Source organism: Callospermophilus lateralis, chromosome 8, assembly GCF_048772815.1.
Source record: "Callospermophilus lateralis isolate mCalLat2 chromosome 8, mCalLat2.hap1, whole genome shotgun sequence".
NCBI lineage: Eukaryota > Metazoa > Chordata > Mammalia > Rodentia > Sciuridae > Callospermophilus > Callospermophilus lateralis.
In genome coordinates, this window is record NC_135312.1 from 30857549 (window position 1) to 30881273 (window position 23725).

Genomic DNA, 23725 nt, shown 5'->3' on the forward strand with positions numbered 1-23725 from the left:
TTAATGCTGTCTTTTTTGTTGTTGTTGTTATATACATGGCTAGTTTTTTAAGTTGATCTTTTCTGTTTTTTTTATCATGTAGATTTTTTTCATAGAAATACCTCTTATATTTGCTTTCTTTTTCTTTCTTTCTTTCTTTCTTTTTTTTTCCCCCTTTTTTCCATTTTTAGGGCTTCTTGCCTTTGTAGTATTAATGTGATTTCCTGATTGATCCTTCTGCCAGGTTTGCCCCCTCCAATCCCTCTTTGTTTTTCTTCTTAAGGGAACATTAATTGGGTGCTTACTAGGTGCCAGTCCTTGTGCACAGTACTTTTTCATGGATTATCTCATTTAGTCCTCACAACAACCTATGAGGTAGGTACTTTTATTATCCCAATATTACAAATGAGAAACTTGAGGCTTAGGGAAGCTAATTACTTGTTCAAAGTGATGTAGCCAGCAAGTAGGAATTTAAATGCCGGTGTTCTGACTCCAGACCAGAGCTGTTACATGCTGTGCTGTGCCATTTCCACATTAATCTTCTTTAAAACAAATCAAGGAAAAAAAAAACTTAAAAAAACAAACAACAAACCCCAAATTTTAGATGCTTAAAAGTTTTTCTTGTGGTGCTGGGAATCAAATCCAGAGTTTAATGCATCTAAACAAGTGTTCTACCATGACCTACATCCCCATTCCTAAATACTGAAAAATTCTAATGGTTGCTCATTTGTTATTACAAAAAGAGCTCAGCATTGGAGTCAGACACACCAGTCCTGGCTCTGTCACTTACTATCTGTGTGACTTGAGCCGAGTTGGTATACTTTTTTGAGCTTCATTGTCTTCATCTATTTCCATAGATGTCTTCATATACCTCATAGTATTCTTCGAGGATTCAGTGAGGTGATTTGTATAAAACTTCTAGCCCAAATGCTATGACTATCAGTTTCTTTTCAAGTTCCCTTAAAAAATAAAGTTAATATTTCTTAGCATGCCATATAAGACCCTTCTCAATTTTATCCCATCTCCCTTTGCAGTTTTCTTTTCTTTTCTTTTCCACCATACATATTGCTGAGTACTCACTCTCTCCAACTAACTTCTCTCAATACTTTAAACATGCTTTGTATTTTCAACCTTGGCTTACCTTTTCCTCCCATTTGGCAAACTGCTTTTTAATCTTCAAGGGCCAGTTCACATATCCCTTTATGTAAAATCTTTCCTTACTTTTCTGAACACTGCTGTGGCATTTGTACACTCTCAAAATGATGCATTATTTAATTTATAGTATGATATAATTATTTTTTAATGTAATTGTCCTCAATCTCCATTAAACTGCAAAATCCTTTGAAGTAGTAAAGACTCTTATTTGTTTTTTTAAAAAGTATTTCTGATATGTAGTACATGATTATAAAAATTTTTTTGTATTAAGTGAAATTTGTAGTATGGTCTTTATAAATTAGACTTACTAGAATATGTACTTAAATACGCAATACTTAAAATAACATGCAATAGGTAATTGTTGAATAAATCAACTGAATTTAGGACCTTTATAAATAACCCTAACACATACTATTCCACATATTTATACTTTTACTCAACAACTTAATTGAAGACTATATACTGGATGATAGTTTATTATTTGTCTGAAAGAACAGCATTGCATGTCTCTATTATTAAAACTTCTTCAGTAATGCAGTATTTGTTATATTAGTAAAAAATTAATTTCTAAAAGATGACTTGAATATATATAAATTTCTCTATATTCCTTTCAAGGCAAAATCCAGTATTTTCCTTGGATTTTAATAAAGTTATGTCTTACTTTTTCAACATCTATATGTATTTTTTTGTTGTTATTGTTGTTGTTCTTGTTGTACAGTTGAAAATGCCATGGATTGTCTATTAGAATTGTCTGCCTCTGATGCCAAGATAGAAGAATCATCTTCACAAAGCTTTGTTGCTTCTGAGAACCAGCCAGTTGAAACAGGAAGTGAAATAATGGAGAAGTGTCCTCTTGAAGAAGAGAGTGAAGATTCGAAGATGGATTCATTTCTGGATATGCAGCTGACTGAAGACTTGGATTCCTTAATACAGAATGCTTTTGAGAAATTGAATTCTTCTCCTGATGACCAAGTATACTCATTTTTGCCTTTGCAAGATGTTAATAGTTTTAATGACCCAAGTAAGTTTATAAATTCACATTCAAGTAGTACGACTCCTGTCCATTCTATGCAAAATATGGATTCCAACAGTGAGAATTTAGAAAATTCTGTCTCTACAGTAAGTTCAAACCCATTAACTTCACATTCAGTTTTGAATGGGTCCAAAAGTTTTATAAAGGATAACACTTTGGCTTTGGAAGATGATTACCAAGAAGATTCTCATGTCAGTAGTTCTTTAAATCCAACAAATGACTCTATCGTGGGTTGTGGCAATCTCAATCAGAGACAGAGCGAGCTTTTAGAATCTGAGCGTGTTGAGGCTCAACTTTCCAAAGCCTCTGTAAATTTGGATGCTAACGAACCTCAAGCTTCTTTAAACCTTCCTGTGCAAAATTCAGGGTGTGATTTGCCAGATACTGGTGGGAATCAGAGGTCTACTTCTGTCTCTGATATTTTTGTACCTTCTGAAGGGTTCAATTTCAAGCCACACAAACATACTGAACTACCACCAAAGGGGAAGGATATGAATTACTGCCCAGTACTTACCCCTCTCCCTTTACTGCTTCCTCCTCCTCCACCTCCACCAATGTGGAATCCAATGATTCCTGCTTTTGACCTCTTTCAAGGAAGCCATGGGTTTGTGGCTCCTGTTGTAACCACAGCTGCACACTGGAGACCTGTCAACTACACATTTCCACCCTCGATCATTTCTCACACTTCCCCAACAAAGGTATGGAGAAACAAAGAGGGAACAAGTGCTTATCAAGTACAAGAAACTCCGGTTTCTCAAGTTGTAAGAAAGAAGACAACATCATATGTTGGACTAGTTCTTGTTCTTCTCAGAGGCCTTCCGGGATCAGGAAAATCTTTTTTGGCGAGGTACGAGGTTTCAGTTGAATTCTAAGAAGTATTATGCATGATTCTGAACAGATAATCTGAATATGCAAAATGCTTTGCTTGATGGAGATGTTTAGTAACTCCTAAGGTATTTTTTTTTCCACTTGTTTTTTTGAACTTTGTAGCTAATAACACTTTTTTCTCTGGAAATTTTTATTGGAAAATTTCCTCTTAGAATACCTTTGAGAGAATAAAAGAAAAAATTAAGATGGTTACAATATATTTTTTAATAACTTTTTATTTATTTATTTTTATGTGGTGCTGAGGATCGAACCCCAGTGCCTCATGTGTTCTAGGCAAGTGCTCTACCACTGAGCCACAACCCAGCCCTGGTTCCAATATTTTGACCTTGTGAAATCAACAGGAATAACATTGTGTGGAGGAGAGTTAATTTGAGTGGGAGAAAGATGAGTTCAACTTTGATCATGGAGTTAAACAACCATAATTAATTTTGCATTCATGGAAAGGAAGTCTTAAATACATGAATTCTACTGGTAGTTGGGAGTCTGAGATTCTAGTATGTTGTTAAATTATATTTTTAGAAATGTGTGATTTCAAGGTAGAGCATAAGGGATGAACAATGGTAGTAAAAGAACTTCAAGTTTTCTGTGATTTATTTATTGCAAAACAGTACTCTCAACTATTTTCTCATATCCATTTTTGTTCATTTTGTAGTTAAGTTAGGTGGTGTGTGCCTTGGCCTGGGTGACCAGAGTCAGTGTTAGAAGTAGCCTTTTATGGTTCCAGTGGCACTCCTTCAAGAGTACTGTTTTCTCTGAGTACAATGGTGCATGCCTATAATTGATTTGGGAGGCTGAGGCAGGAGGATTGCAAGGCCCTAAGCAATTCATTGAGACCCTGTCTCAAAATAAAAAATAAAATGGGCTGCGGATGTGGCTCAGTAGTTAAGCACCGCTCAGTTCAATCCCTGGTACCAAAAAAAGTACTATTTTCTTAGTTCCTTTTCCCTTCCCTTAGCTTTTAAATGGCAAGAGATTTAATCCTAACATTTTATTTGCCTATACTTTTTTTCTTTCCAAGTTTTTCATTGTTTACCCTCTTTTCTTGGGAGGGTCTTTTCTTTTTGATCCTGGGTACATTTAGTCTTAGTGAGTATGCATAGTTATCTGTGGAATGTGTTTTATTAGCTCATTTCAGTTGTTTTTCTTTTTTTATTTTTTTAAATATTTATTTTTTAGGTGTAGATGGACACAACACAATGCCTTTATTTTATGTGGTGCTGAGGATCGAACCTGGGTCCTGCCCGTGCTAGGCGACCGCTCTACCGCTGAGCCATAATCCCAGCCCTCAGTTGTTTTTCTTTTGAAGTAAAAAATGTTTCTTTTATTGTGGGAACTATAATTACAGGCAAATATAAGCTATATAAACCTTGGAAGAGTGAAAATTAACAAAACCTGAAGTTTAAGTTGGAAAGGAATAAAAAAGAATGACAGTATTAATTACTGTTGTAACAGAACATTAAAATGGCCCGGGTTTCAGTTTCGGTGCCTGGAGAGGTCACTAAGGCTAAGAATCAAATAATGTGCCATGTCCCAAAGTTTGGCACTGGATTCCTTTTGCAGAGCTTTTTTTTTTTTTTAATTTTTATTTTTAAAGCTATCATTTATTAGATGTGTGTTATGTCCAGGCACAAGATACTTTCTACATATTATTGCTCATCCTTATAAAATATCCTCCATTTTACTACAGTTAAGACCTTGAGAGTTAGAGAGTTAAATACCTTGCAGATCAGTTAGCTAAAAACTGGCAGAGATGAGATTCATCTTGCAGAGCTTTTTGAAGGGAGTGGCACAAACCAGTTTTTTTTTTTGTATCCTGAGTACAAAAGAATGAATGATGTTGAAAGAGAAAGAGAAAATGGTTGCAGTGCTGTGACATTTTCCCTCTGTCAACTCAGGGTTGCTGAGGGGGATGATGCTTTGAGGTCAATCCATGGTTAGTGAGAAGGTTTTTCCCTTTAAAGCTTGGTGGGTGTTCGCCGGGCTGAGGGGACAGAGCGGGCCTGCAACATCTAAAGGCAGGAGGTTGTACAGGCCCTCAGCCCATTCACTTGTTTTTTGATAGCTTTTACTTGTCTAGACTTCAGTAATTTTCACTTTTTTTAAAAATATTTTTTTTAGTTGTAGGTGGACAACAATACCTTTTATTTTATGTATTCATATTTATGTGGTGCTGAGGATGGAACCCAGTGCCTCACACGTGCTAGGCGAGCGCTCTACCACTGAGCTACAACCCTGACCCTAATTTTCACATATTTTATTCATGCATTTACAAATGTATTCTTCTGTAGATAAATCATGGGCTGTTCTCATTGACCTAACAAAATTAAAGCAATTTAATAATGCATATATTGCAGAAAGTCACAGCATTGTATATTGAGAAAGAAATTAGAATGAAGGACCATATTTTAAAAGATATAGAGCTGTGAGACAGGATTGTAAAACTAGATTTCAGAGGCTTTAAAATCAGAGGCAGCTACACTTTGAGAATGGGAAGAGAAAAAAGTGCTTGTCCCAATGTAGGAATATTATTTTTTGAATGAAGAGAGAAATAAGTAGGATAGTGTGGAGACATAGAAGCTGAGTTTTTTCAGAGACAGTGGTCCACAGCATTAAACTAGTATGTGAGCTCAAGAAAAATAAGGGGAAAAACAGGGCTTTCAGATTTACTGGAAAGAGGGTTATGAAGGAATAAGTTAAACAATTTTGTGGGGTGCGGTGGTGCACGCCTATAATCCCAGCAGTTTGGGAGGCTGAGACAGGAGATCGCAAGTTCAAAGCTAGCCTCAGCAACTTAGTGAGGCTTTAAATAATTTAGTGAGACCCTGTCTAAATAAAATATAAAAAGGGTTGGGGATATGGCTCAGTGGTTATACGCCACTGGGTTCAATCCTCAGTACCAAAACAAACAAACAGACAAAAACTCTCAAGCAATTTTGTTGTCCCATGAAGGTGGAAGATGGATTTAGAAGTTTTGATAATGAATTAAGGGAAGGAGAGAAACTGGGAAATGATTGAAAGGGTTTTCAAAGTGTGGCTACAATTTTTGTTTCTTTTTTGTGTGCATCTCAAATATATAGCGTAAATTCCAGAATTAGAAGAGGTGTTAGGAATAAAAAACCTACCCACAAAGCTATCTTAAGTTTGTATAATTTTACTTAACAGATTAAATTGATAATCTATTAACATGATATTTTGGATGTTTTGGGTATACTTGTTTAATAGCAATATGCAGAGAGCTGTATCTGTTTTTCCTCCTCTTCATCCTTCTCCTCCTCTTATTGAATATTGAACCCAGAGATGCTCTACCACTGAACTACATCCCAATCCTTTTTATTTTTAATTTTTGAGACAGTTTGAATTTGTGATCCTCCTGCCTCAGCCTCCCAAGTAAGTGGGATTATAGGCAAGTGCCACCATGCCTGGTCATCTTCATCTACTTTTAAATATTAGTTCTATCTTAGTACTTGCCTGCTTTGAAATGACCTTCTTAAGGTGGGTGAAATAGATAATTGTGTATCAAGTGATCAGACAAGGGGAATGCTTGTGACTGAGCTCTGAAGCATTTTTAGTTGTCAGATATTCTTGATAATTAAAAACATACTAATCTTCAGACATTTATAGTTAATTATAATAGTTATAACAAAAATATTATAACAAAAATATTTCTGAAAATTACATAAGCAAACTGCCTTAGGCCAGTTTTATTGGGAATCAAACTTATGCTTAGAGGATTTTGGTATGATTTCTTTGGATATTATAATGTTTTCACTCTTGTAAATTGAGTAGTTAAATTTTTTATTTGAATTATGACTGTAAAAAGTAGGAGGGAGAATTTTGGAAGGAAAATTAATGAAAATAACTCCCTTTGTCATTCACAGGACTTTGCAAGAGGATAATCCAAGTGGAGTCATTCTTAGTACTGATGATTATTTTTATATAAATGGACAGTACCAGTTCGATGTAAAGTACTTAGGAGAAGCACATGAATGGAACCAGAATCGTGGTAAGAATAGACATCAGATTCTGGGTAATATTAAGAGTAATAGAAAAAGAAAATTCACTTAGTGTTTGTATTTTGAAAAACTTTAAAGAATTTATAGTTAACTTTAATTTTGTAACTATATAATATATATAGTATTATATTAACATGCTTTTGTTACATATTGCTTTAGTTAGCTTTTTTGGTCATTGTGACTAAGACACCTGACAAGAACAACTTAGTGGAGGAAATGTTTATTTGGATCTCATGGTTTTAAAAGTCTCAGTCCCAGTCCATAGATGGTCAACTCCATTGCTCTGGGCCAAGAGGAGGCAACACATTGTGGGGAAGACCCAGTGGAGGAAAGTTGCTCATCATGGCGGGGACAGGAAATGGGATGAGGGAGGTTCACAGGAAGAATAACACTTTCAGGACATTCCTCCAGTGACCCACCTCCTCCAGCCATGCCCCATCTGCTACAGTTACCATCTAGTCATTCCATTTAAACTAGGATGGACTGATTAGGTCACAGATCCCATAAGGCAAGCATTTTACCTCTGAACATTCCTGAATTGATAGGAGCTTTTGGGTGGACATCGCATATCAAAAACATAGTATGTAGTAAGAGTTAAACAAGATAGTTTTATTTCACAGGATTAAAATACCTTTCATAAATGCTTGAAATATTGTATGGCACATTTAAGTTGTATTTAATCCATAGGGATCTTGTCAGAAGTAAATCTACTTTTCTGCTTGAATCTCAGTAGCTCAAGGAGGTTACAGTATCTGGTATGCTTTGGTTCCTGTTTTTATTTATTTATTTATTTATTTATTTTTTTGTTTTAGGTGGACACAATATCTTTATTTATTTTTATGTGGCGCTGAGGATCAAACCCAGTGCCTTGCGCATACCAGGCCAGCGCGCTACCACTTGAGCCATATCCCCAGCCCCTGGTTCCTGTTTTCTAAAATGGAATTTGCCTTGTAACCATTGATCTTCCCTATAGTGATTTAATTTTTATAGAGGATAGTCTAACAATGGCTCTCTTCAAACAATCTAAAAGATGATCATAGGAGAAACTTTAGTTTCCTTTTTAGTACAGCAGCCAATTCACTGAAGGTGACTTTATTATTAAATGTTTAATGACTTGCATAATTTGAATTATGTGTGGGAATTTCTATTAAAACATGCAGATGGTATTTTAGTTAGTTTTTCTTTTATAATAAATGCACTCTGAAGGCGATACTTGAGTTTGGCATCCTTGGGCATTGTGAAGTTTTTACATATTCTTTCTTGAGCTAAAAATTAAAGTGAGAACTCAGGAATATGAAATTATGAACACAGCTAAAAGTAAAAGAGGCAGTATAATGTACTGGGAATCAAGTCTGGATTTGCCAGTTACTAGCTGTGTAACCTTGTACAGATTATTTATTTACTCCAAGGCCTAGTATTTTTGTCTATAAAAGAGGATGTTACTGGGTCAACATAGCCTTATTACAGCAACAACCACAGCAATAATGATGATGATGAAGATGATGAAATAACACATTTATAACACAGGCTAAATTCTTTTTTTGGTGGGGGAATACCAGGGATTGAATTCAGGGGGACTTGGCCACTTAGCCACATCCCCAGCTCTATTTTGTATTTTATTTAGAGACAGGGTCTCACTGAGTTGCTTAGTGCCTCTCTTTTGCTGAGGCTGGCTTTGAACTCATGATCCTTCTGTCTTGGCCTCCTGAGCCCCTGGGATTACAGGTGTATGCCACTGCATCCAGCTACCCAAATTCTTTTAATATTTTTTAGTTGTAAGTGGACACAATACCTTTATTTTATTTATTTATTTTTATATGATGCTGAGGATCAAACCCATTGCCTCATGCGTGCTGGGCTAGCACTCTACCACTGAGCTACAGCCCCAGCCCCCAAATTCTTTTAAGCAACTTTATTGGGATAAAAATCTGGGTCTTACAATTCACTTATTTAAATTGGACTGTTTTAGTTAGCTTTTTTGCTGCTGCAACTAAAAGACCTGATCAGCACAATTGTAGAGGAGGAAAAGTTTACTTGGGGGCTCATGGTTTCAGTGGTCTTAATCCATAAACATTAGACTCCATTCTTTGGAACTCTCAGGTGAGGCAGAACATCATGGTGGAAGAGTGTGGCAGAGGGAAGCAGCTCACATGAGGTTTCATTGTGGTTTGATTTTCATTTCCCTGGTGGCTAAAGATCAGGAAGCAGAGAGAGGTCTTCACTTGTCAGATACAAATATATACCCCAAAGCCACACTTCCAATTCCTACCTCCTCTAGCTATACCCTACCACTTCAGTTAGCACTCGGTGGTAATCCTGTGGGGATTAATTCACTGATTGGGTTAATACTCTCACAACCCAATCGTTTCTCCTTTGAATATTCTTGCAATGTCTCACACATGAGCTTTTGGGCAACACCTCACATCCAAACCATAACATGGACAATTTAATTGTTTTTAGTAGAATTTAATATTCAAAGTTGTGTACCCATTACCACAATCAATTTTAGAGCATATTTATTACCTCAAAAAGATTCTGTACCCATTAGCAGTCATTCCTTATTTTTTCTGTTTACCTTTTTTTTTTTTAAAGTGTGTCTCATTCTTGAGCACCGACGTTCTTTTTTTTTTTTTTTAAACTTTGTTTTATTTATTTATTTTTATGTGGTGCTGAGGATGGAACCTAGTGCCCCTCACAGGTGCTAGGTAAGCACTCTACCAATGAGCCACAACTCTAAGCCTTCCATTTTCTAACTTGATAGATTTGCCTATTCTGAATATTTCATATAAATTGAGTCATTTTTTGTATGTGGTCTTTTGTGATTGGCTTCTTTTAGTTAGCATAATGTTTTCAAGATTCATCTACACTGTAGCACGTGTTAGTACTTTTTTTTTTTTAGTACTTCATTCTTTATAGCTAAGTTTCCATTATATGAATATGTCACATTTTATTCATCATTTTGTCAATTGATGGACATTTGTTTGTTGCTTCCTTTTGGCTATATTAACAATGCTGTTGTAAACATGCATGTCTGTGTCAAAGCTTTTTAGGAATTTCTAACCTGTTTTCCAAAGTAGCTGTTTCATTTCCATTGCCACTAATAGTTTTCCTCACTAACAATGATTATTTGTCTTTAAAAAAATTTTTTTTGTAGTTTTAGATGGACAGAATGCCTTTATTTTATTTGTTTATTTTTTTATGTGGTGCTAAGGAACGAACCCAGTGCCTCACGCATGCTAGGCCAGCGCTCTGCCACTAGCTACAGCCCCAGTCCTATTATCTGTTTTTTTGATGATAGTTATTTTGGTGATTGTGAAGGTATTTCATTGTGGTTTGATTTTCATTTCCCTGGTGGCTAAAGATGTTGAACATCCTTTTGTGTATTTATTGGCCATTTGTAGTTTTGATTGGAGAAATGTCTGTTAATAGCCTTTGCCCATTTTAAAGTATTTGTATTTGTCTTTTCATTATTGAATTGTAAGAGACTTGGCAGAACATTTAAACTTTACAAATAATTTTCTTGTAGATTTTCTTGTTGTGGTGCAGTGTTAATTTCCTGAATGGTCTAATTCTTTGAGAAAAAAGTTAGTTTCATAAAAAAATCCTTTACAATAGTATGTGATAGCTAGGCGTGGTGGCACATGCCTGTGATCCCAGAGCATTGCAAGTTCAAAGCCAATCCCAGCAATGCAGCCTGGCCCTAAGCAACTTAGTGCGATCCTGTCTCAAAATAAAAAATAAAAAGTGCTGGGAATGTAGCTCAGTTGTTAAGCATCCTTTGGTTCAATCCTCAGTAAACAACCCCCCCAATAGTATATCATAATGTTTTCTTTATTTCAAATCATTACATATTTTATGTGTATTTATGGAGTTTAAAAAATATTTATTTTTTAGTTTTAGGTTGACACAACACCTTTTTTTTTAGTTTTATTGATTTTATTTATTTTTTAAATACATGACAGTGGAATGCATTACAGTTCTTATTACACATATAGAGTATGTTCACACCAATTCATGCCTTTATACATGCACTTTTGTTTTTTTTTTCTGCATTATAATTCTTATTACATATATATACCACAATTTTTCTTATCTGTTTATATATAAAGTATGTTGACACCCAGTCATACATGTACTTTGGATAATGATGTCCATCACATTCTACCACCCTTGCTAGTCCCCTGCCCCCTCCTTTTCCCCTCCCACCCCTCTTCCCTATCTAGAATTCATCTAATCCTCCCATGTTCCCCCTCACTACCCCAATATGAGTCAGCCTCCTTATATCAGAGAAAACATTCGGCATTTGTTTTGCGGGGATTGGCTAACTTCGCTTAGCATTATCTTCTCCACCATCATCCATTTACCTGCAAATGCCATGATTTTATTCTTTTGACACAATATCTTTATTTGTATTTTTATGTGGTACGGAGGATTGAACCCAGTGCCTCACGCGTGCTAGGCGACTAAGCCACAACCCCACTAAGCCACAACCCCAGCCTGTATTTATGGGTTTTTTGGTACTTTTTAGAGACATACATGATTTTTTTGGTTTGTTTTAGAATAATTTTAGATTTATCAAAAAGATGGAAGGTTAGTAGAGAGCTTCTATATATCCTTCAACCATTTCTGCTTGATGTTAACATCTTATATATAACTATGGTATGTTCATCAAAACAAATTAATATTGGTACATTACTATTAATTAAACTCCAGACTTTATTTGGATTTTAACATTTCCACTAAAGTCCTTTTTTGTTCCCAAATCTAATATAGCGTACCATGTAGTTTTTGTCTATTTATTTATTTATTTTAGTACCATAGATTGAACCCAGGGGCGTTTAACCACTGAGTCATATTTCCAGCCCTTTCTATTTTTTATTTTAGACAGGATCTTGTTAAATGGCTTAGGTCCTTGCTAAGTTGCTGAGGCTGTCTTTTTTTGAACTTTCAATCCTTCTGCCTCAGCCTCCCGAGCTGCTGGGATCATGGATGTGTGCCACTGTGTCCAGTCCATGTGTTTTTTTAGCATAATATAATTTTTTCTGATTACATAGCTTCAGTATTTATTATTCAACGTTGATCTGTACTTTAGCTTTGCATGTCCTCAAAAGTGGTATTTAGAAGTCAAGTAGTGAGTAAAATTATGTTATGTCTATGGTTTTCAAATTATGTAAACAAGATCAGATTTTTAAAAAATCAAGATAATACTTAGTATTATTAAAGGCGATTTGTCATTTTCTATTGTATTTTTCAGCTAAAGAAGCATTTGAGAAGAAGATATCACCAATAATAATAGACAATACAAACCTACAGGCCTGGGAAATGAAGCCATATGTTGCTTTGGTTTGTACCATAAGTTATCTTAAGTTTAAAATAGTGTGTTTGGAAACATTGGAGGATATTAATTACCCAAGTAAATCTCAAGCCCTTGAGAATCTCAGGTTGTTCTTTCTCTAACTGAGCTTTCTGGTTATTGGTAAAATAAGAAAAATAGCACGATCAATTCAGCTGGGTTTTTCCATAAGCTAGTAAATTTATTTAATTTTTAAATTCTGTAATTCAGATGTTAATTTCTGAGATTGTTTTTTGTTTTGATATATTTTATGAAAAGATCATGTTTATTAAATTACAAATTAACTAAAAACTTTTTTAACTATTCTGAGAAATTCAGAATTCTATAAACTTTATTATCTATTTGCCAAATTTGCCAAATTCCCCTTAATGCCTAGCCCTTCTTCCTTTGCCTGAAGCACACCTACGTCACCTTCCTACCTCATTTGCCTGGTTTACATTTACTTGTTCTTTTTTGCCCATCTTTGGGGTCATCTCTTCTGTAGCTGTCATTAACTTGTTAAAAGCCATTTAGATACTTTTTCTACTCCCATAGTACCCCGACTTACTTCTTTTTTTATTGATTTAAAAAAAAAATGACAGTAGAATGCATTACAATCTTATTACATGTATATAGCACAATTTTTCATATTTTTGGTTGTATATAAAGTATGTTGAGACTTCTTTTGTAACATGAAGCATACAGTTTTTATCAGTAGGCCATGGATTACAATCTTATTACATGTATATAGCACAATTTTTCATATTTTTGGTTGTATATAAAGTATGTTGAGACTTCTTTTGTAACATGAAGCATACAGTTTTTATCAGTAGGCCATGGATCAGACTAACTTTTTCTATAAAGTAACAGTAAATATTTTAGGTTTTGAGGACCATAAATAATCTCTGTTTCTTCCTCTCCTGTCTTTTCTACTCCTTTTTCCTTTAAGGATGTAAAGAACTATTCTGAGTTTCCAAGCTGTACAAATATTGGCTTTTGTGCTGGATTTGGCTTTAAGCCATCAATTTATTCTCATGGGTAGAACCATTGTTTTATTTGTCATTGAATCTTTAGGGCATAGCACTCACTATACTTGGCATATATTAATTATGTATTAATTGAGTAAATCCATAAATGAAGCTTTTGTGAACGTGGGGTAATTTTTTGGTTTATTTCTCCATCATTAGCACATGCAATTTCTACTGTAGTGAATGAGTGTTGTGTTTCCTCTTTTATATTCTTAACACATCCAGACTCTGTTTGTCTCCTTTGCTGTACCTAGTGCACTTGTACTATTTTGAAGGTATGATTCTTTACCCTTCTGAAGAAAATTGTTGTGTCTTTTGAAAGCAAATGAGATTTTTTTTGTGTGTAGGGGCAGTAGAGGAAACAGATTTGATTTTAGGGTACTGGGAGCTGAAATTTGGTTTACTTTTGGGCCCCAGGTGTTCTAATATGTTTATCATTGGAGTATACTGTCTCCCTTGACCTTACATGATTTCTCCATAGGGCTTCCTTTGCTTCCTGCTGTCTTCTTAGACATCTCAGCTCCTTGGGAGGTTGAGGCAGGAAGATCCCAAGTTTGAGGCCAGCCTTGGCAACCTTTGAATGATTCTATCTTAAAATGAAATGGTCTGGGGATGTAGAGCTCAGTGGTAGAATGCTTGCCTAGCATTCCTGAGGCCCTGGGTTCAATCCCCAGGAGTGGGAAAACCCCAAGGTTTAAACACTTTATTTTCCTATGTAGAAAATAGAGAAGGCTTCTCTCCTTGCTGAATTTCTGATTTTTTTTTTTTTTTAGGCCTCAGGCTTTTATAATTTTTTCTTTTTCCTTTGTTCTTATATAATAATTGAAAATATAGAAACTATTTTTCTGTATTGATTGCTTGGCTCTTCCCAGTTGCACTTTGATGTATATAAAAGATGCCACCTTATCATGGAGTGCCACACTCATATTTTCTTCAAAAAGTAGATACAGCAATTACTGTAGAGAAGGGGATCACTTTGTGGTAAGAGAGCTGTCAGGAAGTAGAATAGAGCAGAGAGAACAATCTGTTACCACTTTGCCTGTTCCTTCACAAAAGGTAACTAAGTAATGAGTTGAGCATAACTAGGGAGCAGTCAAGTAGTCTTATTGACAACTGCCACAACTTATTACTTTGCTTTAAACATATATATATATTACTTCTCTTTGGGAAGCTTGATGTAAGGCAGCCAGAATGCTCCCAAATAATATAACATTTACCTGATCATATAAGAGTTGAAAAGATTTTAAAATTCACATTCTCTCTTATGTGTTGCTACATGACACCCCTTTAGGTAATAAGACACCCAACCTATTGCCAGACATAGAATAAGTTGTTTGAAATTTGGTGCTGAGGTGAGGAGATAGGAGTAGGCACATTATAGGACATTATATTACTTCCTTGTTTCATGTCTGGGTTGACTTTTGTGCTTTTCTGTTTGGAATGGAAGAAAATAGCAATGACCACTTTGGGTATCTTGTCATAAAATTGAAGGGATGGATATTGGGAGATGTAATGAAATTGGGGTGATGGCAGGGCCGATTATTAAGGACTCAATCACTATAAGGATTTTGCATTTTTTTACTTTGAGTGATCTGTAGGGTGTCTCAGTTTGCTGGGGCTTCCATAACAAAATACCATAGACCAATTAGATTAAACAACAGAGATTTATTTTCTCACAGTTCTGCAGGTTAGAAGTCCTAGATTAAGCTCCTATAAGTTTGGTTTCTAATAAGGGCTGTCTTCTTGACTTGAAGATAGTTATCTTCTCATTGTACTTTCACATGATGGAGGGAGAGAGCACTTTGGTGTCTTATATTCCTGTTGGATGAGGGCCACACCTTTCTGGCCCTATTTAACCTTAATTACCTCTTTAAAGGTCCTATCTCCACTGTCACATTGGGTGCGGTTCTTTGATTCAACAGATGATTTCTGGGGATAGACAAACATTCAGTCCATAATAGAGAGCTCTGAACAGAGTAGTGATATCTGAATATTATAGGGTCTCTGTAATGCACTAATGAAAATAGATTTGGGGAGTAAGGTTGAAAGCAAGGAGACTAGTAGAAGGCTGCTGTAGTGGAATTAAGATTAGACATTGTGTGGTTTTTATCAACATAGTGACAGTGAAGATAGTAAGTAGTGATTAGATTCTGGATATGTTTTGAAAGTAGAGCAAACTGAATTTTTTATTGGATTGATGTATGATAGAAAGAGGAGTGCTGCTGAACATGTGACACACACCTGCAATCCCAGCTACTTGGGAGGCTGAGGTGGATCTTGAGGTCAACTTGGGCCACTTAGTGATATTCTGTCTTCCCCGTCCTCCACCCAAAAAAGACTGGGGATATAACTTTGTGGTAGAAAGCTTGCCTAGCATATGCAAGTTCCTGGGTTCAATTCCTAGTACTGGTGGGATAGAGGAGAAGGAGGAGTCAAATCAATTGTGACATTAAGGTTAGTCTTTGTCTGGTATAACTGGAGATTATCATTAGCTGAAAAGAAAGTGCTAGCATAGAAAAGATGGAGAAGAGTATGAAATAGAAGAGTGTGTCATAAAGTAAGTGTGTTAGATGTGGCTTAGAGTCAAGTGAGAGAGGACTGAGAATCATAGCATTTTTTCAATGTGGAAGTTATTTGCTTGTTTGATGCCTATTGGTGAGGCCTGAAGTGAGGCTAGAATAGAGTAATTAGAGAAAGAAAAGATGGTAATAATTTTGAGACTTTTTTTTTTAAACAAAAGGGAGCAGGAAAGTAGGGATATAGCTGACAGTGGAAGTAGAGACAAAAGTAAAATGGGAGAAATAACTGGATGGAGTTTCATATACTTATGGGATTGATTAAGGAGGGAAGGAAGATTTATTGATGGCACAAGAGGGAGAATTGCCCTTCTCAGTTATTTTTGGTTAGGAAAGAGGGGCTGGATGTTGTGTACAAGTATAGAGGTTGACTGTTAGTCTATACCTATATTAGCGCTTTGAAAATGTTATAAACTATTACTTAAAGGAGTTTCAAAATTATAAAAGTTATGCACGTATATGATAAATATTCAAATTGCAAAAAACAGTGCCTGAAGTTTTCCTTAGAGTTAACTGCTCTATATATTTTGACACTCTTTCTAGAAGTTTCAGTGCACATACAAATATGTGAATAATTCTTTTGTAACCAAGTGAAAAATTCTTTGTCTTAATTTTCTTAGCAATTTATATTAAGGACTTCTTTTATTAACACGTGAAATTTTAGAAAATACTGCATAATATCTTTATTTTATGGTTATACCTTCATTTACTTAGCCAAATCCAAGTTAATATTCACTGAGTTATTTGTATTTTTCTACTAGTACAAATGATAGTGCTGGATATCCTAACATGTGTATGTGGGGTGTGTGTGAGTGTGTGTGTGTGTGTGTTTATCTATCCTTCTTTGTTCTCTTATATTGGATATCAGTAACATAAATTTCTGTAAGTTAATTGCTGGGTCAAATAAATTGTGCATTTTATCAGTTTAACATACCCATCAGATAATCCTTGGGGTTCTTCCATTTTTTAACATGCTATGAGTTTAGAAACAATGTATATAATAATTTCATAGAAATAATTGTTTTAAAGTGTTCTTGTCTTTTCATTTGTAGTCTCAAAAACATAAATATAAGGTCCTCTTCCGGGAACCGGACACATGGTGGAAATTCAAACCGAAGGAGCTTGCAAGGTAAAACTTAGAGGCTACCTAAAATGTTTGTTATTTCATTTCATGACAGTAACAGAGAAATCCATGTAGATTTATTTTTTCTCTTATGGAAGATAAATGAAGTAAAATTGACTAGATTTTAGCTTTGCTACTTAGAAACTGATAACAAATTTTGTATTGTTTATGGGGTTTTTCCATTTTTAATAAAGGTTTTTTGTTTCTAAAATTGTGTTTATATTCAAAAAAATTTCAATTGTTTTATGTAGTAGTATTTCATTTCCTTTTAATAGTAACATTAATATCTAAAATGAGAACTGACTAGGATTTGGCACAGCTGAAGTTCTTACATTGCAGTTAGAATGTTGAAGGGTGGTAAGGATTGAAAAGGTAGTAAATGTCACATCCAAGTATTTTCACTCTTTCACCTCTTAGGATAATACTTTTTTATTTGGTTGCTTGATGAGTAAAAATGTTACTTAGGACATGGACATACAATGTGTTTTGCTTTATTCTCTGTATTTCTGTAGAGATAGACCTAACTTAATTTTGGTCATGCTGTTTTCTCTTGGTAGTTTTAACTAACTTTAATACTAACTAAAGGACAACCTAACTTTACTATTTACAATGTTATATGACCATTACCACTAATTCCTCCATTTCCTCAAAAAGAAACCCTGTAACTGCTAGCAATTACTAGCAGTTACCCCCTCCATCTGACAACCATTAATCTGTTTTCTGTCTCTATGGATTTTCCTGTTTGGATATCATATAAAAATAGTTGTACAACTATAGCCTTTTGTGTCTGGCATCTTTTATTTAGCATAATATTTACAAGGATCATCCATGTTGTAGCACATATCTGTATTTTTCTTTTTAATTATCTTTTTGATACTGTACTGGATTTAGTTATCTGTAGTCCATTTAGGATTTTTGCATCTGGATAAATGAGTGAGATTGACCTGCATTTTTTCCTTCTTTGGCTGGCCTTGGCTGCTATCAATAGTTTTGGGTCCACAAAATTAATTGGGAAGTATTGTCTCTTTTTCTCATTCTAGTTTATCTAAGTTCAGGCATTTGATAAAATTTACTTATAAAACTGTCTGGATCTGGTGTTTTCTTTGTGAGAAGGTTCAATTAAAATTTTTCCATCACACCAAAATTATTAAGACTTTTACATCTCTGCTGCATTAACAATTAAGTTTCTCCTTTCAACCCTAGTATGTTTAAAGTATCTTCCTTCTTTTTTTTTCTTGATTATTCTCACTAGAGATCAGATTTCTTTTTTGTTACATTTTATTTTATTAGCCTTTCAAATAAACAACTCTTGGGGTTGGTTGATCTTTTCTATTGTAAATTGTTTTATGTTTAATTAATTTCTGATTCTCTTTATTCTACCTTCTTTGCTTTTTAAAAAATCTGTTTTCTTTGCTTTTTCTGTTATTTTTAAACTTCATTACCTGAACATACAAGTCATTTTCTGATAGGAGCATTTGATGCCATATATTTCCCTTTGTGTTACTTTATCTGGTATCAGAATTTTAATATATAATGCTTTCTTTTTTCTTATTTGTTTTCTAAATTGCATATGGTTAATTTTATTCTCTAATTCTTGGGTTTTTAAATTTCTGGATAGTTGTTATCCTTTTTAAAAAATTGATTTCCAATTTACATATAGGAGATCAGATTACATGGTTTGTATCATATTAATTCTTTGATATTTTAAAATGTGTTATGGCCCAGTTGTCATTATTTAATAAATATTCCATGTTTGATAAGAATGTATACTGGTTATAGTATGTTAGCATATCCATTAATTATGCTTATTACTTAATGTTGCTTAACATCACCTATAGCTTGCTATCTTTTTTTTCCTGCCTGATAGATTAGTATTTGGGAAAGTGATGGTGAAATCTCCCAGTGTGAGAGAGGTGTGTTGATATATTCCTCTATTATGTTGAACATGTCAGTTTCTCTTTATCCTTCTTCCTAAGTTTACTGTATATGTATTGAGAGTATTTGTTCATAGGTGCTTAAGATTTTGGTATCACCCTAATGAAAGAAACTTTTATTCCTTTCTAGTGATTTTTTTCTTTCATTTTTAGTAGTAATTGTGCTGTGAAGTTTAATTTGTCTAATATTAATAGAGCTATGATAGCTTCCTCTTAGTATTTTAGTGTTTCTTTTTTTCATACTTGTGCTTTCAACCCTTCAGTGTCTTTATGTTTAGATGTATCTCTCGTAACTGCTATGGTCAGGTTTTAAAAATTCTATTCCGTCCATCTTGGCTTTTAACTCATAAACTTAGTTATTTTTGTGGTTTTGTTATTCATATAATTGATCATCCTTCTTACTGTCTCACTGTGCTTTCTCTTTATCTTACCTTTTCTGTGACTGTTCTGTCACAAGAAATTATATAGTTTTTTTTTTCTCCTATCATGCTTTATTTTGGAATTTTTTGATTGAATCTACATTTTGTATTCATTTTTTTACTTTACCAATTTGTAGATTATATACACTATATCTATTCTTTTGATGGTTACTTGATATGTTTTATCATACAAACTTTAAAACCATTTTCTTAGCCTTCTACTTCACAAGAACTTTAAGACATTGTAACTATGATACTTACTTCCCATCCAACTTACATGGTATCATTGTTCAGTATATATTGGCAGCATTTGTTTTTACTTATTCACGTAGTTATTGCTTTGGGCTTCATTTTTTTCTTGCATTGTAGACCTTTCATCTGGGAATTTCCCTCTGTCTGAATTTTTTTTCTTTAAAAATTTTCTTTACAATGAAGGTATGCTTGGTGTCAAACTCTTTTTTTTAAATTTTAATTTGAAAATCCTTTTATTGTCTTCATTCTTGTAAGATACTTTTGCTGTATATTCTAGGTTGATAGTTATTTTCTGTTTTTGAAGACATTTAACTCTCTTCTCATTTCTATTTTTGTTAACTTAGCTGTCTGTCATTCTAGTTGTTGGTTCCTTTGTAGATGACTACCTTAAAATTTTTTTAAAAAAACATTCTGGCTGCTTTTTAATATCATCTCTTTGTCTTTGGTATATGACAGTTTCAGTTCTGGTTTTCTAGTTATGGATTTCTTATTTTTATCTTGTTTGGAATTTGGCTCCTGAAATCAGGGGATTGGTATCTTTCATCAGTTCTGAAAAATTTTCGGCATTTTTCTTTAAGTTGATTTTGTCCCATGCACTCTCTTCTCTTCCTGGGACTTGAATTAGATATGTACTAGACCTTTTTGCTCTGTCCTCTATGTTTCTTAACCTGTCTTTCATATTTTCTATCTCTTTGCTTCTCTGTGATCTGAAACCAGACAAGATCGAGGTAGGTAAATATGAAAGCCAGATTCATCCAAGAGGCAAACAATAATATTAGCCCTGGGATTCAGATGTGAAACCTTGACTCTAACCTAGGATAGAAGAGATGTAGCTGACATGTTTTCATTAAGACAAGACACTTGAGTGACTAAAGCATAACCATCTCACCTCCTGGGCAGATGCAGATCCAGATGCCATATGAATGAAAGCTCCTTTAGTTTAAGGGCTAAGGATTTCCATGTTTTAGTTTCAACTAAATATGAGCTCACTAACAAAGATACATGAAGAAATAAGCCACCATGAGTGAAAACACAAATAACTTCATATTTGGATATCCAGAGTCTCTTCTTTGCTTGAACTTAAAATTTAATAAAACATGTTCATTTTAATTTACTTGGGATCTAGTTTTATTATAGTAGGAGGGCAGTTTGGGGCATCTGGTCTGTCATACTGGCACAAGGGAAAACTTTTATAATGTGATGTCTGTTACTTACTAGTTAATAGTTCGTTAATACCTTGAAATGACAGTCACATGCTTATGAGATTTTTTGCAGACTTGAGAACAACTTCTTTTAAAGTTATTGGAACCTCCTTTTTCACAAATTGATAAAGGGTATTTGGAAAAGATTGTATGGGATGATTAAGAAAATGGCAGTTTATGAAAAAGTCTGACAAAAATGAAAATTAGAATCAAATAGCATATATTACATCATAATAAACAGTTTAAGATTATATGTTAGAAATGTATCATTAATGGGGATAATAGCCCAGTGGTAGAATTCTTGCCTAGCCTGCTCAAGGCCCTGAGTTCCATCTCCAGTAGTGAAGGGAAAAAAAAAAAAAGGAAAAAAAGAGAAATGTATATGTATCATTGTTTTCCTAGACATTATATTTATTAAAAAAAATCAACTACCAATATCCTTTGCACCTTTTCTTTCCTGGAATTTTTAGGCGTAATATTCATGGGATAAGCAAAGAAAAAATAACAAGAATGTTAGACCACTATCAACGTTTTGTTTCAGTGCCAATAATCATGAGTTCTTCAGTTCCAGAGAAAATTGAACGTATTGAATTATGTGCATATTCTTGTGAGGATAGAAGTTCCAGGTAGGTTAAAATGCCTTATGTAAAAAAATTCAATTTGAAACATAATATTTTTTGAAACCGGTTACTTTTGGAGCTTGTAAAATTACTGCTGATTAACTTTAAAAATGAGGTAGACTTTTGTTATTTTTAAGGGTTTAGGTACAGTCTCCTCTGGAGTTAGCTGAGGTTAAGTTAGAGAAGTGAAAGTTCACGTGAAAGATAATATAAAAGTTTTTTCATTGTATTTAGAGTTTTGTGAATTTGTGATTGTACTATGAATACATCTGTCTTCTTTATGTAATGTGCTCTACTATTCCAGTGTTTCCCTATCTCTTCACTGTTGTTATTTTATGTATATCCAAATCACATCTTAATTTTCTAATATTTTACTGAAAATATTCTTTCAAGCTAGTCTCATAAAAGTTATTCATGATCTACTTTTACTGAGTTATATATGTTGTAACCCTTTGGAAGTTTACTATCTGGGATATACTTGTGTTAGTCAGCTTCCTTTTCACTATAACAGAATATGTGAGACAATCATCTAATGAACAGAAAAGGTTTACTTTTGGTTTGGTTGCCCTATTGCTTTTGCCCTGGGTGAGGCAGTTTATCATGGTGGGATTGTGTGGAGGAGCAAAACTGATTACCTTATAGCCAGGAAGCAAAAGAGGAACAAGAGTCAAGGATGGGGTCGGGGGCTGTCCCACAATCTCATTCAAGTACATATTCTGGTGTGTACTTGAAATATCCCGTTAAACTTACCTTCTCGGCAGCAGAATAGAATAGACAGTATGACTGATGTATGTACATTCCATGTATGTATTATATGTCAAAATACATTCTGGTGTCATGTATGACTAAAAAAAAATAAAAATAAATCGTATGGTTAAAAAATAAATAAATAAATAAATAAATAAATAAAATAAAAACAACAACAACAAAAAAAAACCCTTGCCTTCTCACCTCTGAATGTTCCATATTACTTAGTAGTGCCACTCAGAGAACTCATGGCCTTTGGGGAACACTTAGCCAAACCATATCAGTACTGATTCTACTAAGTATTTATAGTACATGAATATTTGATAAATAAGTGAGTAAAGAAGAACCTAGATATATGTAGAAGTCTTAATTATGAAATTTTATGATGATAAAAGATGGAGAGGCTCTGTTGAAAGGAAGTTGGAGCTAGGCGCTGTGGTGCACACCTGTAATCCCAGCGGCACAGGAAGCTGAGACAGGAGAATCAAAGTCAGCCTCAGCAACAGCGAGATGCTAAGCAACTCAGTGAGACCCTGTCTTTAAATAAAATACAAAATAGGGATGGGAATGTGGCTCAGTGGTCGGTGGTTGAGTGCCCTTGAATTCAATCCCTGGTACTCCCCCGCCCCCCCCCAAAAAAGGGAGTTGGGAATGGAGAAGAGAAAACTCATAAATGATTTTTAATTGAGAAATGGTATTGCAAAGTGGTTGGTTAAGAGCATGGACTTGAGCTATATTTCCTAGGCCCAAATCCTAAAGCTCTAATCTTTGATAAATCACAAACTCTACTTTATCTCATTATTACTAAATGACAGTAACAACACTCTCCTCATATGATACTGTAAAGAATAGAATCCGGCACATAGAAAATTCAATGAATGTCTGGTATGATTCCACTTTGGAAGCTTCATGGGAGAGTTGGGACTTTGAGGGTTCCTAGAATAAAGAAAGAAAGGAGGATAAATGGACAAATTAAATAAGGAAAAATCACTGAAGTTGAAAGTGTAAGATTAGGCAAAAGTGTTCTGAGTCTGAAATTAACATCAAGCATGATTTTAAAACATTTAACAGATGACATCTCAAATGAAATCTCTTCCCCTTTCTCTAATTTCTTTAATCATGTAAATCATCTTGGTTGGCTCTTTGTGACTCTGTAAATGAGGCTGCTCTAGTAATGCATGACAGATATAGATATAGAGGTAGACCTAGTTTTACATATGCTAAGTTTAAATAGGTTTGAAAGAAGCTGGGGAGGTGGTATGCTCTCCTGGGAACAAATTTACATCCTTGACTTTAATATTAATATTTAGTGCATAATGAATACCTTTACTGAAAAATCTCGTGTTTATTATTCAGTTCAAAGAATTTGCTTCAGATGTGTTAGGCCTCATGCTAGCTAAGTGTTTGAGGCTACAACAAATGAA

General features: G+C 34.3%; 1 protein-coding gene across 2 annotated transcripts in view; it reads left to right on the forward strand.

The window, feature by feature from the left end:
* The window catches only part of N4bp2 (NEDD4 binding protein 2), a 53970-nt gene that overhangs the window by 2203 nt on the left and 28042 nt on the right, over positions 1–23725 (forward strand). Inside the window, exons 2-6 of one of the 2 annotated variants that reach the window (XM_076863870.2) lie at positions 1853–3014; positions 6934–7058; positions 12323–12411; positions 17057–17133; positions 21405–21560. In XM_076863870.2, the coding sequence (XP_076719985.2) occupies positions 1853–3014; positions 6934–7058; positions 12323–12411; positions 17057–17133; positions 21405–21560 (1609 nt within the window). Of the gene's footprint in view, positions 1–1852; positions 3015–6933; positions 7059–12322; positions 12412–17056; positions 17134–21404; positions 21561–23725 lie in introns of those variants that run through there. The other variant, XM_076863869.2, reaches the window with a different exon arrangement.